This window comes from Taudactylus pleione, unplaced genomic scaffold (genome assembly GCF_031769625.1).
Source record: "Taudactylus pleione unplaced genomic scaffold, aTauple2 ptg000526l, whole genome shotgun sequence".
Lineage (NCBI taxonomy): Eukaryota > Metazoa > Chordata > Amphibia > Anura > Myobatrachidae > Taudactylus > Taudactylus pleione.
Window position 1 is genome coordinate 414200 of NW_028284928.1, and position 18744 is coordinate 432943.

The 18744-nt window shown below is 46.6% G+C and overlaps 1 protein-coding gene across 5 annotated transcripts in view; it reads left to right on the forward strand.

Annotated features, from left to right (window-relative positions):
• CNGB1 (cyclic nucleotide gated channel subunit beta 1) overlaps nucleotides 1-18744 on the forward strand; it is a 189526-nt gene that overhangs the window by 34191 nt on the left and 136591 nt on the right. For 4 of the 5 annotated variants that reach the window (XM_088450817.1, XM_088450813.1, XM_088450814.1 and 1 more), the window contains one exon: nucleotides 4184-4340. In XM_088450817.1, coding sequence (XP_088306943.1) covers nucleotides 4184-4340 — 157 coding nt within the window. Of the gene's footprint in view, nucleotides 1-2717; nucleotides 2972-4183; nucleotides 4341-18744 lie in introns of all 5 variants that reach the window. The other variant, XM_088450816.1, reaches the window with a different exon arrangement.

The following is an 18744-nucleotide window of genomic DNA, read 5'->3' on the forward strand; positions in this document are numbered from 1 at the left end:
ATGGTGTGGGTGCTATATGGGTGCTGCACGGATGTTGCGGGTGCTGTACGGATGGTGTGGGTGCTGTACGGATGGTACGGATGCTATATGCGTGCTGTACGGATGGTGTGGGTGCTGTACGGATGGTGTGGGTGCTGTATGGATGGTGTGGGTGATGTACGGATGGTGTGGGTGCTATATGGGTGCTGTATGGATGGTGTGGGTGCTATATGGGTGCTGTGGGTGCTGTATGGATAGTGTGGGTGCTATATGGGTGCTGTACGGATGGTGTGGGTGCTATATGGGTGCTGTACGGATGGTGTGGGTGCTATATGGGTGCTGTACGGATGGTACGGGTGCTGTACGGATGGTACGGGTGCTGTACGGATGGTGCGGGTGCTGTACAGATGGTGTGGGTGCTATATGGGTGCTGTACGGATGCTGTGGGTGCTGTACGGATGGTGTTGGTGCTGTACGGATGGTGTGGGTGATGTACGGATGGTACGGGTGCTGTATGGGTGCTGTACAGATGGTGTGGGTGCTGTACGGATGGTGTGGGTGCTATATGGGTGCTGTACGGATTGTGTGGGTGCTGTTTGGATGGTGTGGGTGCTATATGGGTGCTGTATGGTGGTGTGGGTGCTATATGGGTGCTGCACGGATGGTGCGGGTGCTATATGGGTGCTGTACGGATGGTGTGGGTGCTATATGGGTGCTGTACGGATGGTGTGGGTGCTATATGGGTGCTGTACGGATGGTGTGGGTGCTATATGGGTGCTGTACGGATGGTGTGGGTGCTATATGGGTACTGTACGGATGGTGTGGGTGCTGTATGGATGGTGCGGGTGCTATATGGGTGGCTTGGGTGCTTTATGCTTGCTGTACGGATGGTGTGGGTGCTATATGAGTGCTATATGGGTGCTGTACGGATGGTGCGGGTGCTATATGGGTGCTGTACGGATGGTGTGGGTGCTGTACGGATGGTGTGGGTGCTATATGGGTGCTGTACGGATGGTGTGGGTGCTGTACGTATAGTGTGGTTGCTATTTGGGTGCTGTACGGATGGTGTGTGTGCTATATGGGTGCTGTACGGATGGTGTGGGTGCTGTACGGATGGTGTGGGTGCTGTACGGATGGTGTGGGTGCTATATGGGTGCTGTATGGATAGTGTGGGTGCTATATGGGTGCTGTACGGATGGTGTGGGTGCTATATGGGTGCTGTACGGATGGTGTGGGTGCTTTATGCGTGCTGTATGGGTGCTGTACGGATGGTGTGGGTGCTATATGGGTGCTGTACGGATGGTGTGGGTGCTGTACGGATGGTGTGGGTGCTGTACGGATGTGTGGGTGATGTACGGATGGTACGGGTGCTGTATGGGTGCTGTACAAATGGTGTGGGTGCTGTACGGATGGTGTGGGTGCTATATGGGTGCTGTACGGATGGTGTGGGTGCTGTTTGGATGGTGTGGGTGCTATATGGGTGCTGTACGGATGGTGTGGGTGCTATATGGGTGCTGCACGGATGGTGTGGGTGCTGTATGGATGGTGTGGGTGCTATATGGGTGCTGTATGGTGGTGTGGGTGCTATATGGGTGCTGCACGGATGGTGCGGGTGCTATATGGGTGCTGTACGGATGGTGCGGGTGCTATATGGGAGCTGTACGGATGGTGTGGGTGCTATATGGGTGCTGTACGGATGGTGTGGGTGCTATATGGGTGCTGTACGGATGGTGTGGGTGCTATATGGGTGCTGTACGGATGGTGTGGGTGCTATATGGGTGCTGTACGGATGGTGTGGGTGCTGTATGGATGGTGTGGGTGCTATATGGGTGGCTTGGGTGCTTTATGCTTGCTGTACGGATGGTGCGGGTGCTATATGGGTGCTGTACGGATGGTGTGGGTGCTATATGGGTGCTGTACGGATGGTGTGTTTGCTATATGGGTGCTGTACGGATGGTGTGGGTGCTGTACGTATAGTGTGGTTGCTATATGGGTGCTGTACGGATGGTGTGTGTGCTATATGGGTGCTGTACGGATGGTATGGGTGCTGTATGGATGGTGTGGGTGCTGTACGGATGGTGTGGGTGCTATATGGGTGCTGTACGGATAGTGTGGGTGCTATATGGGTGCTGTACGGATGGTATGGGTGCTGTATAGATGGTGTGAGTGCTGTACGGATGGTGTGGGTGCTATATGGGTGCTGTACGGATGGTGTGGGTGTTATGAGTGCTGTACGGATGGTGTGGGTGCTTTATGCATGCTGTATGGGTGCTGTACGGACGGTGTGGGTGCTATATGGGTGCTGTACGGATGGTGTGGGTGCTGTACGGATGGTGTGGGTGCTGTACGGATGGTGTGGGTGCTGTACGGATGGTGTGGGTGCTTTATGCGTGCTGTATGGGTGCTGTACGGATGGTGTGGGTGCTATGAGTGCTGTACGGATGGTGTGGGTGCTGTACGGATAGTGTGGGTGCTATATTGGTGCTGTACGGATAGTGTGGGTGCTATATGGGTGCTGTACGGATAGTGTGGGTGCTATATGGGTGCTGTACGGATGGTGTGGGTGCTGTATGGATAGTGTGGGTGCTATTTGGGTGCTGTACGGATGGTGTGGGTGCTGTATGGATAGTGTGGGTGCTGTACGGATGGTGTGGGTGCTATATGGGTGCTGTACGGATGGATGAGGAATCAGTATGAGCTCTTCTTGCTATAACCTGTTCCCTCTGCACCATCTCTAGGCTCCAGGCCCAGCTCTCTGCTTGCCTTGTAGCTCCTGCCGTCATGTTCCGTCACAGTGCAGGTGTAGAAATGTCGCGGCTGGTTCCTTCGGGGGCTGGAGATGGGCGCCGTTCTCAAGCTGCCTTTCCAGAAGCTTTAGATGACCTTCCTAACGTACCCCACTACCGACCCCCTTCTCTCCCTCTGAGCCTCACAGATGGCGTGCTGAACCCCTCCTTCCAGGGCGACGCTGGCTCACCCTCCCAACTATTAGGTAGATGCTTTATTCCCCTTCTACCGTCCTGGTGGCTTCCTAGCTGTGTGTCATGTTATTATGGGTCACATTCCTGCCATGCCGCACCCATGGGTTGGGGTCCTATGGAGGGAGAAAGCAGTGGAAAAAGTTACACCCTTTTCCCCCTACACAGGGCCCCCACCCCTGGGTGCAGCAGTACAGTTCCATACTTTGCGGTCTCTCCTGCCCAAATCCTTTATTTCCTTCCACAGCCTTCCTGTCAGTCTTACTCCCGGTGATGGGCCTTGGCCTGGTACACAGAATTCCCGCGTTATGGGGGCTTGGCCTGGTACACAGAATTCCCGCGTTATGGGGGCTTGGCCTGGTACACAGAATTCCCGCGTTATGGGGGCTTGGCCTGGTACACAGAATTCCCGCGTTATGGGGGCTTGGCCTGGTACACAGAATTCCCGCGTTATGGGGGCTTGGCCTGGTACACAGAATTCCCGCGTTATGGGGGCTTGGCCTGGTACACAGAATTCCCGCGTTATGGGGGCTTGGCCTGGTGGCACAGAATTCCCGCGTTATGGGGGCTTGGCCTGGTGGCACAGAATTCAGGCGTTATGGGGGCTTGACCTGGTGGCACAGAATTCCCGCATTATGGGGGCTTGGCCTGGTGGCACAGAATTCCCGCATTATGGGGGCTTGGCCTGGTGGCACAGAATTCCCGCGTTATGGGGGCTTGGTCTGGTGGCACAGAATTCCCACGTTATGGGGGCTTGGTCTGGTGGCACAGAATTCCCACGTTATGGGGGCTTGGTCTGGTGGCACAGAATTCCCACGTTATGGGGGCTTGGTCTGGTGGCACAGAATTCCCGCGTTATGGGGGCTTGGTCTGGTGGCACAGAATTCCCGCGTTATGGGGGCTTGGTCTGGTGGCACAGAATTCCCACGTTATGGGGGCTTGGTCTGGTGGCACAGAATTCCCACGTTATGGGGGCTTGGTCTGGTGGCACAGAATTTCCGCGTTATGGGGGCTTGGTCTGGTGGCACAGAATTCCCACGTTATGGGGGCTTAGCCTGGTGGCACAGAATTCCCGCATTATATATACTATATACTCATACATACAACAGAAAGATGAATCAATGATGTCCGTCATCCCTGGCACTGCCCCCGCTCTCACCAGCTCCATCTCAGCCATGACTGCAATGTCACCCACCTACTGTATATACACTTCTCCTTCTTCCTAGATGTGATGTCCCTCTGTCACCCTGCGGTCAGCATCGAGGACGTGGACTCCGGCAGCACCACAGATGCTCTAGGACATGTGGGCACAGATAAGCCCCCTCTGTCCCCATACAGACACAGGACCCTAACAGTACCTGGGACCTCCGTGGCTGCAAAGAGGTAACCGTGATCCCTCATACCACTCGCCTGTAACACACGGGTCCATGGAACATACATGTCACACACAGATCCATGGAACATACATGTCATACACAGGTCCATGGAACATACTGTACATGTCATACACAGGTCCATGGAACATACTGTACATGTTACACACAGGTCCATGGAACATACGGTACATGTTACACATAGGTCCATGGAACATACGGTACATGTCACACACAGGTCCATGGAACACACATGTCATATACAGATCCATGGAACATATACTGTACATGTTACACACAGGTCCATGGACCATACGGTACATGTTACACACAGGTCCATGGAACATACGGTACATGTTACACATAGGTCCATGGAACATACGGTACATGTCACACACAGGTCCATGGAACACACATGTCATATACAGATCCATGGAACATATACTGTACATGTTACACACAGGTCCATGGAACATACGGTACATGTTACACACAGGTCCATGGAACATACGGTACATGTTACACACAGGTCCATGGAACATACATGTTATGCACAGCTCCATGGAACATACATGTTACACACAGGTCCATGGAACATACTGTACCTGTTACACACAGGTCCATGGAACATACTGTACCTGTTACACACAGGTCCATGGAACATACACGTTACACACAGGTCCATGGAACATACACGTTACACACAGGTCCATGGAACACACGTTACACACAGGTCCATGGAATATACATGTTACACACAGGTCCATGGAACATACTGTACATGTTACACACAGGTCCATGGAACATACATGTTACACACAGGTCCATGGAACATACATGTTACACACAGGTATTTAGATTATGATCTATGGGAAGATGCTACATTTGGTAAATATCAGCCATTTGTACACCTAGATAAGACACTACTCCCTACATCATGGTATCTGTGTGAATACAATATGCAAACGTTATTATTCCTCTTATTAAATGTGCTCATTTAACGTTAGGCTCCATGTCTTCTTCAGGGTCCATAGGCTCCACAGGGAGACCTTAGGGTTTAGGTGATGCAAAGGACATCCGGGCACCACGCAGTTAATTTTTTTTCTCCCAGTATGCACTGGGCCTCTCCCGATACCCAGCCCCGGGCCAGAGGCTCCTCAGTTTCGTTTGGTACCCGGCCAGAGTCGCTGTAACGCAGTGGGGTTGTGTCAAACAGCCCCTGAAGATTTCTAGAAGTTTTTTCTACTGGAGGACAATATCTGGAGCGCAGAATATGAGGAAATTGCGCTTCCAGCACCCCGGGGGTTAAACACCGGCCAGGGGAGGCAGCCTTCTCCGTTTACAGCCGGCTCCTCCCCGCTGCACAGCGCGCCTTTCCACTGCAGTCTGGCTGAGCTGCCGCAACACTACTGCCATGGAAACGCCCCCTCTGAGGTCTCTGACGGCCATATTTTCTCCCTGCGGAGCCTGGGTCCCCTTGCATACCTCTCCTCCTGTCAGCGTATGTAGCGCTGTATCCTAGCAGACACTTAGGCCCTCATTCAGAGCCGCTCGCAAAAAGCAAGCGCTCGCTCTGAATGAGGGCGGATACTTTTTTTTAAAAAGCCGGCCTCCTGCCCGCCCACTAAGCTGTGGGTTACCACCCACAGCTTTAGCGAGCGGCCAGGCGACCATCGCGACCATCAGGGCCTGCGACGAGTCCCTTGTGGTAGAGTCTTGTCTACTAATAGAGCCAGAAGCTCACTACTGAATCACTGGTGATGTCAGTGGTGCCGCCCCCAAACGGCAGGCGTTACTTCAGGAACGCCTCAGTTTGTCCAGCCACTCCCCCTCCCCGCCCACAAAATGGGGCGAGCTGTCGATCAACATCAACAGCTGCCCCGTTTGTAGCAAGCCTCGGAGCGAGTGAATTTCTCACTCGCTCTGGAGCTTGTGTACGCGCACGGCACACGCGGCGCGTGCACAGTGCCTCAACATCGACCCACTTGCGAGCGGGTCTGAATGAGGGCCTTAGTCTGGGTAGTTGATGTGTAGCGCCATTGTGCGGCTGTTATTCTGCATTGTATGTGACTGTATGTAGCGCTGTCTGTGTATCTTACTCATTCTGTCAGACAGTATAACTACTATACCTCTTCTCTCTCTGAGCCCTTACAGTACAAGTGTTGTCAGGGGGTCTATTATGCCTCACATTATATATATATGCCCTGTGCCAGAAAGAGCATTGGCACCCTCATTTTTCTAAGGGACATAATGCACCCAAAAAAGGGCCATGGCCTCATAGGGAAGGGCCAGGGAAGAGATAGGGGAGGCCAGGAGATGCTGGGGATAAATAGGGACATAATATAGTGCACCTGAGAGAGGGCCATGGCCTCATGGGGAAGGGTCAGGGAAGAGATAGGGGAGGCCAGGAGATGCTGGGGATAAATAGGGACATAATATAGGGCACCTGAGAGAGGGCCATGGCCTCATGGGGAAGGGCCAGGGAAGAGAGAGGGGAGGCCAGGAGATGCTGGGGATAAATATGGACATAATATAGCACACCTGAGAGAGGGCCATGGCCTCATGGGGAAGGGCCAGGGAAGAGATAGGGGAGGCCAGGAGATGCTGGGGATAAATAGGGACATAATATAGCACACCTGAGAGAGGGCCATGGCCTCATGGGGAAGGGCCAGGGAAGAGATAGGGGAGGCCAGGAGATGCTGGGGATAAATAGGGACATAATATAGCGCACCTGAGAGAGGGCCATGGCCTCATGGGGAAGGGCCAGGGAAGAGATAGGGGAGGCCAGGAGATTCTGGGGATAAATAGGGACATAATATAGTGCACCTGAGAGAGGGCCATGGCCTCATGGGGAAGGGCCAGGGAAGAGATAGGGGAGGCCAGGAGATGCTGGGGATAAATAGGGACATAATATAGTGCACCTGAGAGAGGGCCATGGCCACATGGGGAAGGGCCAGGGAAGAGATAGGGGAGGCCAGGAGATGCTGGGGATAAATAGGGACATAATATAGTGCACCTGAGAGAGGACCATGGCCTCATGGGGAAGGGTCAGGGAAGAGATAGGGGAGGCCAGGAGATGCTGGGGATAAATAGGGACATAATATAGTGCACCTGAGAGAGGGCCATGGCCTCATGGGGAAGGGCCAGGGAAGAGATAGGGGAGGCCAGGAGATGCTGGGGATAAAATAAGAGGAAGCTACAAGTGAGAATGATAATAACCAGAAATTTGACAGGCCCAAACAGCGCCCCCTGCCCTGTGGTGCCCTGTGCGATGGCTTTGGCCGCACTACCCTAGCTACGGCCCTGCTCAGAGGGATTATGTGTGAGGTGTTATAATCCTCCAGGTCCTTCTGTGGTCCCAGTAACTTCACTGGAGCCTCCGTGGGCATGCTTTGCTCGGGCATTGAGAACCATGGTGGGGCGGTGGGCTGCACCCTCTGTGTTTCCCCAGATGGGGTTCACACAGCAGGTGATTATGCCCTCACAGGGCCTGCCTTTACAGATTTCACCCATGCAGGTTCAATCTGTGCCTCCTCCATGGGTAGATACACTGTCTACTACGGTGCAGATACCTCTGTTACCCTCCAGGCTATGCTGCAGGGGGATACACCCCTTAGACCGGCCAAAAGGTCTATGCTGTCGTCCCAATCTACAATATGATGACGATGACCCTGATACCGGGTGACTCTGAGCCCTTTCAGACTGAGGAATATGCGAACCGCCAGCTCCCCGGTCCAAACATGCACTGTTCAAAGAAACTATTTCAGCAGTATTTCCTTTATCTGACCAGCTAGTGGAGCACATGGAAGTGGCGTGGAAATCGCCTGGGAAGCGATATCAGCCTCAGAGACGCCTGGCTTATGCCTATCCTTTTCCTGAGGAACATTGTACTAAATGGGAATCACCGCCTGTGGTGGACTCATGTGATGCGCTTAATCAAAAAGTGCTACTCTGCCTATGCCGTTCATTTCATCCCTAAAGGATACCATGGATAGGAAGGTAGAGGTGTGGTTAAAGTCAATGTTTCTCTTTCAGGGGCGGTCGCAGGCCAGCGATTGCTAACTCCTGGGTGGCCAAGGCTATGGAGTTCTGGGCAGATTCCTTAGAGGAGTCTTTTCCGTCAGATACTACCACAGATCAAGTGGCTCTGGTGGGTAACCTCCGTGAGTCAGCTACATATATCAACGAGACTGCTTTGGATGTCACCCTCTTATCCTCTAGGATTTCGGCTGCTGCAATGTCAGCTCGCCGCTCCTTGTGGCTGCGCTCTTGGAGAGTGTACGTGGACTCTAAGAAAGGATTAGAGTGTCTACCCTACAATGGTAAGATCTTGTTTGGACAACACCACGACAGTGGCTTACATCAATCATCAGGGAGGAACTCGAAGTCAGGTGGCGATGACAGAGGTGTCACGCATTCTACAATGGGCAGACCCATCTCCCAGCCAATATCGGCAGTGTTCATTCCGGGGGTCCTAAATTGGGAAGCAGACTTCCTCAGCCGTCACAACGTGCATCCAGGGGAATGGTCTCTTCTACAAGAGATGTTTCAACTCCTAGTGGACAAGTGGGGCCTTTCAGAAGTGGACCTCATGGCCTCCAGACTCAACCACAAGCTGCCAAGTTACGAGTCCAGGACAAGAGATGCCGGGACAGTCCTGGTTGACACTCTGTCAGTAAAGTAGACCTTCCAGTTTGCGTACCTGTCTCCTCCAGTCTCCCTTCTTCTTTGGGTCATTCGAAGGTTCAAGCAAGAGGGAGGAATGGTTCTGCTGGTGGCTCCAGCATGGCCCAGAAGACATCGGTACTCAGATCTTCTGAGTCTCTCCATCGACACTCCATTGCTGTTGCCTCAACATCTGGACCTGTTGTCTCAGGGTCCTTGCCTTTACCCGGACCTGGATCGTCTGTCTTTGCCGGCGTGGCTCTTGAGACTTACCTCTTAAGGCCCAAAGGTTTTTCCAGCTCTGTGGTCAGTACCATGCTCAGAGCCCGTAAACCATGCTCGTATATATCACCAAGTGTGGAATACTTCTATTCAGTGGTGTCGTCCCAGGGGTTATGACCCTCTGGTATTTCGGATACCTAAAATTTTTGCTTTCCATCAAGCGGGTTTGAACCTTGGTCTCCGCTTAGCCTCACTGAAGGTGCATGTTTCGGCTCTATCAGTTTGGTTTCAACGTAGGATTTCTCCTTTACTGGACATTTGTACTTTCCTGCAGGGTGTCCTGCGGATTCAGGGATTCAGCCTCCCTTTGTCCCTCCTGTGGCTCCTTGGGATTTGGCTGTTGTCCTTAAGGCTCTCCAGAGCCCTCCATTTGAACCACTGGCCTAAGTGGTTGACACCTATGAATGTTTTTGTTCTGGCCGCTACTTCGGTCAGACGTGTCTCAGACTTCGAGGTGCTTTACTTTCCTTCCCCATTTCTGATTTATCACCAGGACAGGGCAGTGCTTCGGCCTCGCCCTGGGTTTCTTGCTAAGGTGGTCTCTACTTTCCACATCAATGTGGAAATTATTGTTCCGGCCTTTCAATCCCCAGACCTCTCAGCATGTGAGGCCTCATTTGAGGTGGTATGTGCTCTCAGGACTTATGTGGACTGTACCAGTTCCCTTTGGAAATCAGACTCCTTGTTTGTCCTCTACGGTTTTCCCAAGAAGGGATGGTCAGCCAATAAACAGACATTAGCTAGGTGAATTCGTATGACGATATCTGAGGCTTATACTCAGGAGGGCCTTCCTGAACACCTTCTGTTACTGCTCATTCTACTCGGTCTGTGGGTCCATCGTGGGCAGCTCGCCGTGGCGCCTTGGCTGTACAGCTTTGTAAGGTGGCCACATGGTCTTTAAAGGTTATATGCATTTAATACATTTGCTTCTCAGGATGCTTCCTTCAGGCGCTGTATTCTCCTGCCGAACAGGAGCATTCCCACCCTTGAAGGACTGCTTTGGGACATCCCCAAGGTCTCCCTGTGGAGCCTATGGACCCTGAAGAAAAAAATTAGATATGGTAAGAACTTACCTTTTATCTCTTTCTTCGAAGTCCATAGGGTCCACAGGGCACCCACCCTGACGTACTTGTGCTTCAGATGGGCTTCGCTCACCGGTTTTTCCATCTACTTATACGTGAGAATGTGATTCTTGAGTGTTCCAGACTTCCTTCTCTCTTTTATCCTCCTCCGGCCTTTGGCTTGTTACGAACTGAGGTTCCTCTGGCCTTGGGGCGGGGTATAGCGAGAGGGCCAGTGCATCATGGGAGAAAAAAATTAACTGCGTGGTGCCAGGATGTCCTTGGATCACCTAAACCCCAAGGTCTCCCTGTGGACCCTATGGACTTCGAAGAAAGAGAGATGACAAAGGTAAGTTCTTACCATATCTCTCATTTTCTACACAACCAGAATGTTTTAGTAGCTACGGTTTATTTCAACAGTCTTCATACAGGAAACCTAGTGTGCATAGGAAAATACTCTCCCCCACAGATTCCTGTCCATCCGTGGCTAGTTCCCGTGTAGCCCGGATCTGAGGTGCAGCTTTTCCTGCAGTCAGTCGATGACAGTATGTAGTAACGCGGTGACAGTATGTAGTAACAAGGTAACAGTATGTGACAGTATGTAGTAACATGGCGGTGACAGCATGTAGTAACACGATGACAGTATGTAGTAACACGGTGTCAGGTTGTAGTAACACAGTGACAGTATGTAGTAACAAGGTAAAAATATGTGACAGTATGTAGTAACACAGTGACAGTATGTAGTAACAAGGTAACAGTATGTGACAGTATGTAGTAACACAGTGACAGTATGTAGTAACAAGGTAAAAATATGTGACAGTATGTAGTAACACAGTGACAGTATGTAGTAACAAGGCAACAGTATGTAACAGTATGTGACAGTATGTAGTAACACGATGACAGTATGTAGTAACACGGTGTCATGTTGTAGTAACACAGTGACAGTATGTCGTAACACGGTGTCATGTTGTAGTAACACAGTGACAGTATGTAGTAACACAGTGTCAGTATGTAGTAACAAGGTAACAATATGTGACAGTATGTAGTAACACAGTGACAGTATGTAGTAACACAGTGACAGTATGTCGTAACACGGTGACAGTATGTAGTAACACGGTGTCATGTTGTAGTAACAAGGTAACAGTATGTGACAGTATGTAGTAACACAGTGACAGTATGTCGTAACACGGTGTCATGTTGTAGTAACACAGTGACAGTATGTAGTAACACAGTGTCAGTATGTAGTAACAAGGTAACAATATGTGACAGTATGTAGTAACAGTGACAGTATGTCGTAACACGGTGACAGTATGTCGTAACACGGTGACAGTATGTCGTAACACGGTGACAGTATGTCGTAACACGATGACAGTATGTCGTAACACAGTGTTAGTATGTAGTAACAAGGTAACAATATGTGACAGTATGTAGTAACACGATGACAGTATGTCGTAACACAGTGTCAGTATGTAGTAACAAGGTAACAGTATGTGACAGTATGTAGTAACAAGGTAACAGTATGTGACAGTATGTAGTAACACAGTGACAGTATGTAGTAACAAGGTAACAGTATGTGACAGTATGTAGTAACAAGGTAACAGTATGTGACAGTATGTAGTAACACGATGACAGTATGTAGTAACACAGTGTCAGTATGTAGTAACAAGGTAACAATATGTGACAGTATGTCGTAACACAGTGACAGTATGTCGTAACACGATGACAGTATGTCGTAACACGATGACAGTATGTCGTAACACGATGACAGTATGTCGAAACACGGTGACAGTATGTCGTAACACGATGACAGTATGTCGTAACACAGTGTCAGTATGTAGTAACAAGGTAACAATATGTGACAGTATGTAGTAACACTGTGTCAGGCTGTAGTAACACAGTGACAGTATGTCGTAACACGATGACAGTATGTCGTAACACAGTGTCAGTATGTAGTAACAAGGTAACAATATGTGACAGTATGTAATTACACAGTGACAGTATGTAGTAACAAGGTAACAGTATGTGACAGTATGTAGTAACAAGGTAACAGTATGTGACAGTATGTCGTAACACGATGACAGTATGTCGTAACACAGTGTCAGTATGTAGTAACAAGGTAACAATATGTGACAGTATGTAGTAACACAGTGTCAGGCTGTAGTAACACAGTGACAGTATGTAGTAACACGATGACAGTATGTAGTAACACAGTGTCAGTATGTAGTAACAATATGTGACAGTATGTCGTAACACAGTGACAGTATGTCGTAACACGGTGACAGTATGTCGTAACACGGTGACAGTATGTCGTAACACGATGACAGTATGTCGTAACACGATGACAGTATGTCGTAACACAGTGTCAGTATGTAGTAACAAGGTAACAGTATGTGACAGTATGTAGTAACACGATGACAGTATGTAGTAACACGGTGTCAGGTTGTAGTAACACAGTGACAGTATGTAGTAACACGATGACAGTATGTAGTAACACGGTGTCAGTATGTAGTTTTACAACACGATGACAGTATGTCGTAACACGATGACAGTATGTAGTAACACGATGACAGTATGTAGTAACAGTGTCAGTATGTAGTAACAAGGTAACAGTATGTGACAGTATGTAGTAACACAGTGACAGTATGTAGTAACACGATGACAGTATGTAGTCACACAGTGACAGTATGTAGTAACAAGGTAACAGTATGTGACAGTATGTCGTAACACGGTGACAGTATGTAGTAACAAGGTAACAGTATGTGACAGTATGTCGTAACACAGTGTCAGTATGTAGTAACAAGGTAAAAATATGTGACAGTATGTAGTAACACAGTGACAGTATGTAGTAACAAGGTAACAGTATGTGACAGTATGTAGTAACACAGTGACAGTATGTAGTAACAAGGTAACAGTATGTAACAGTATGTGACAGTATGTAATAACAAGGTAAAAATATGTGACAGTATGTAGTAACACAGTGTCAGTATGTAGTAACAAGGTAAAAATATGTGACAGTATGTAGTAACACAGTGACAGTATGTAGTAACAAGGCAACAGTATGTAACAGTATGTGACAGTATGTAGTAACATGATGACAGTATGTAGTAACACAGTGACAGTATGTAGTAACAAGGTAACAGTATGTGACAGTATGTAGTAACACAGTGACAGTATGTCGTAACACTGTGTCATGTTGTAGTAACACAGTGACAGTATGTAGTAACACAGTGTCAGTATGTGGTAACAATATGTGACAGTATGTAGTAACACAGTGACAGTATGTAGTAACAAGGTAACAGTATGTGACAGTATGTAGTAACACAGTGACAGTATGTAGTAACACAGTGACAGTATGTAGTAACACAGTGACAGTATGTAGTAACACGATGACAGTATGTAGTAACACAGTGACAGTATGTAGTAACAAGGTAACAGTATGTGACAGTATGTAGTAACACGGTGTCAGGCTGTAGTAACACAGTGACAGTATGTAGTAACACGATGACAGTATGTCGTAACACGGTGACAGTATGTCGTAACACGGTGACAGTATGTCGTAACACGGTGACAGTATGTCGTAACACGATGACAGTATGTCGTAACACGATGACAGTATGTAGTAACAAGGTAACAATATGTGACAGTATGTAGTAACACGATGACAGTATGTAGTAACACGATGACAGTATGTAGTAACACGGTGTCAGGTTGTAGTAACACAGTGACAGTATGTAGTAACACGATGACAGTATGTAGTAACACGGTGTCAGTATGTAGTTTTACAACACGATGACAGTATGTCGTAACACGGTGTCAGTATGTAGTAACACGATGACAGTATGTAGTAACACGATGACAGTATGTAGTAACACAGTGACAGTATGTAGTAACAAGGTAACAGTATGTGACAGTATGTAGTAACACAGTGACAGTATGTAGTAACACGATGACAGTATGTAGTAACACAGTGACAGTATGTAGTAACAAGGTAACAGTATGTGACAGTATGTAGTAACACAGTGACAGTATGTCGTAACACGGTGACAGTATGTAGTAACACAGTGTCAGTATGTAGTAACAAGGTAAAAATATGTGACAGTATGTAGTAACACAGTGACAGTATGTAGTAACAAGGTAACAGTATGTAACAGTATGTGACAGTATGTAGTAACACAGTGACAGTATGTAGTAACAAGGTAAAAATATGTGACAGTATGTAGTAACACGGTGTCAGGCTGTAGTAACACAGTGTCAGTATGTAGTAACAAGGTAAAAATATGTGACAGTATGTAGTAACACAGTGACAGTATGTAGTAACAAGGCAACAGTATGTAACAGTATGTGACAGTATGTAGTAACACGATGACAGTATGTAGTAACACGGTGTCATCTTGTAGTAACACAGTGACAGTATGTAGTAATAAGGTAACAGTATGTGACAGTATGTAGTAACACAGTGACAGTATGTCGTAGCACTGTGTCATGTTGTAGTAACACAGTGACAGTATGTAGTAACACAGTGTCAGTATGTAGTAACAAGGTAACAATATGTGACAGTATGTAGTAACACAGTGACAGTATGTAGTAACACGGTGACAGTATGTCATAACACGGTGACAGTATGTCGTAACACGGTGACAGTATGTCGTAACACGGTGACAGTATGTCGTAACACGGTGACAGTATGTCGTAACACGATGACAGTATGTCGTAACACAGTGTCAGTATGTAGTAACAAGGTAACAATATGTGACAGTATGTAGTAACACGGTGTCAGGCTGTAGTAACACAGTGACAGTATGTCGTAACACGATGACAGTATGTCGTAACACAGTGTCAGTATGTAGTAACAAGGTAACAATATGTGACAGTATGTAGTAATACGGTGTCAGGTTGTAGTAACACAGTGTCAGTATGTAGTAACAAGGTAACAATATGTGACAGTATGTAGTAACACAGTGACAGTATGTAGTAACAAGGTAACAGTATGTGACAGTATGTAGTAACAAGGTAACAGTATGTGACAGTATGTCGTAACACGATGACAGTATGTCGTAACACAGTGTCAGTATGTAGTAACAAGGTAACAATATGTGACAGTATGTAGTAACACGGTGTCAGGCTGTAGTATCACAGTGACAGTATGTAGTAACACGATGACAGTATGTAGTAACACAGTGTCAGTATGTAGTAACAATATGTGACAGTATGTCGTAACACGATGACAGTATGTCGTAACACGATGACAGTATGTCGTAACACGGTGACAGTATGTCGTAACACGGTGACAGTATGTCGTAACACGGTGACAGTATGTCGTAACACGGTGACAGTATGTAGTAACAAGGTAACAATATGTGACAGTATGTAGTAACACAGTGACAGTATGTAGTAACACGATGACAGTATGTAGTAACACGGTGTCAGGTTGTAGTAACACAGTGACAGTATGTAGTAACACGAGGACAGTATGTAGTAACACGGTGTCAGTATGTAGTTTTACAACACGATGACAGTATGTCACAACACGATGACAGTATGTCGTAACACGGTGTCAGTATGTCGTAACATGGTGTCAGTATGTAGTAACACGATGACAGTATGTAGTAACACGATGACAGTATGTAGTAACACGATGACAGTATGTAGTAACACAGTGACAGTATGTCGTAACACGATGACAGTATGTCGTAACACAGTGTCAGTATGTAGTAACAAGGTAACAATATGTGACAGTATGTAGTAACACGGTGTCAGGCTGTAGTAACACAGTGACAGTATGTAGTAACAAGGTAACAGTATGTAGTAACACAGTGTCAGTATGTAGTAACAATATGTGACAGTATGTCGTAACACGGTGACAGTATGTCGTAACACGGTGACAGTATGTCGTAACACGGTGACAGTATGTCGTAACACGATGACAGTATGTAGTAACAAGGTAACAATATGTGACAGTATGTAGTAACACAGTGACAGTATGTAGTAACACGATGACAGTATGTAGTAACACGGTGTCAGGTTGTAGTAACACAGTGACAGTATGTAGTAACTCGGTGTCAGGTTGTAGTAACAAAGTGACAGTATGTAGTAACACGATGACAGTATGTCGTAACACGGTGTCAGTATGTAGTAACACGATGACAGTATGTAGTAACACGATGACAGTATGTAGTAACACAGTGACAGTATGTAGTAACAAGGTAACAGTATGTGACAGTATGTAGTAACACAGTGACAGTATGTAGTAACACGATGACAGTATGTAGTAACAAGGTAACAGTATGTGACAGTATGTAGTAACAAGGTAACAATATGTGACAGTATATAGTAACACAGTGACAGTATGTAGTAACACGATGACAGTATGTAGTAACACAGTGTCAGTATGTAGTAACACAGTGACAGTATGTAGTAACAAGGTAACAGTATGTGACAGTATGTAGTAACACAGTGACAGTATGTAGTAACAAGGTAACAATATGTGACAGTATGTAGTAACAAGGTAACAGTATGTGACAATATGTAGTAACACGATGACAGTATGTAGTAACACGGTGTCAGGTTGTAGTAACACAGTGACAGTATGTAGTAACACGATGACAGTATGTAGTAACACAGTGTCAGGTTGTAGTAACACAGTGACAGTATGTAGTAACACGATGACAGTATGTAGTAACACAGTGTCAGGTTGTAGTAACACAGTGACAGTATGTAGTAACAAGGTAACAGTATGTGACAGTATGTAGTAACAAGGTAACAGTATGTGACAGTATGTAGTAACACGATGACAGTATGTAGTAACACGGTGTCAGGTTGTAGTAACAGTGTCAGTATGTAGTAACAAGGTAACAATATGTGACAGTATGTAGTAACACGATGACAGTATGTAGTAACACAGTGACAGTATGTAGTAACACGATGACAGTATGTAGTAACACAGTGTCAGGTTGTAGTAACACAGTGACAGTATGTAGTAACACGATGACAGTATGTAGTTTTACAACACGGTGACAGTATGTAGTAACAAGGTAACAATATGTGACAGTATGTAGTAACACAGTGACAGCACGATGACAGTATGTAGTAACACAGTGTCAGTATGTAGTAACAAGGTAACAATATGTGACAGTATGTAGTAACACAGTGACAGTATGTAGTAACACGATGACAGTATGTAGTAACACAGTGTCAGTATGTAGTAACAAGGTAACAATATGTGACAGTATGTAGTAACACAGTGACAGTATGTAGTAACAAGGTAACAGTATGTAGTAACAAGTTAACAGTATGTGACAGTATGTAGTAACAAGGTAACAATATGTGACAGTATGTAGTAACACAGTGACAGTATGTAGTAACACGATGACAGTATGTCGTAACACAGTGTCAGTATGTAGTAACAAGGTAACAATATGTGACAGTATGTAGTAACACAGTGACAGTATGTCGTAACACGATGACAGTATGTCGTAACACGATGACAGTATGTCGTAACACAGTGACAGTATGTAGTAACACGATGACAGTATGTAGTAACACGATGACAGTATGTAGTAACACAGTGTCAGTATGTAGTAACAAGGTAACAATATGTGACAGTATGTAGTAACAAGGTAACAGTATGTGACAGTATGTAGTAACACGATGACAGTATGTAGTAACACGGTGTCAGTATGTAGTAACACAGTGTCAGTATGTAGTAACAAGGTAACAATATGTGACAGTATGTAGTAACACAGTGACAGTATGTAGTAACACGATGACAGTATGTCGTAACACAGTGACAGTATGTAGTAACACGATGACAGTATGTAGTAACACGATGACAGTATGTAGTAACACAGTGTCAGTATGTAGTAACAAGGTAACAATATGTGACAGTATGTAGTAACAAGGTAACAGTATGTGACAGTATGTAGTAACAAGGTAACAGTATGTGACAGTATGTAGTAACACGATGACAGTATGTAGTAACAAGGTAACAGTATGTGACAGTATGTAGTAACAAGGTAACAATATGTGACAGTATGTAGTAACAGTGTCTGTATGTAGTAACACGATGACAGTATGTAGTAACACAGTGACAGTATGTAGTAACAAGGTAACAGTATGTGACTATGTAGTAACACAGTGTCAGGTTGTAGTAACACGATGACAGTATGTAGTAACACGATGACAGTATGTAGTAACACAGTGTCAGGTTGTAGTAACACAGTGACAGTATGTAGTAACAAGGTAACAGTATGTGACAGTGTGTAGTAACAAGGTAACAGTATGTGACAGTATGTAGGAACACGATGACAGTATGTAGTAACACGGTGTCAGGTTGTAGTTACACAGTGTCAGTATGTAGTAACAAGGTAACAATATGTGACAGTATGTAGTGACACAGTGACAGTATGT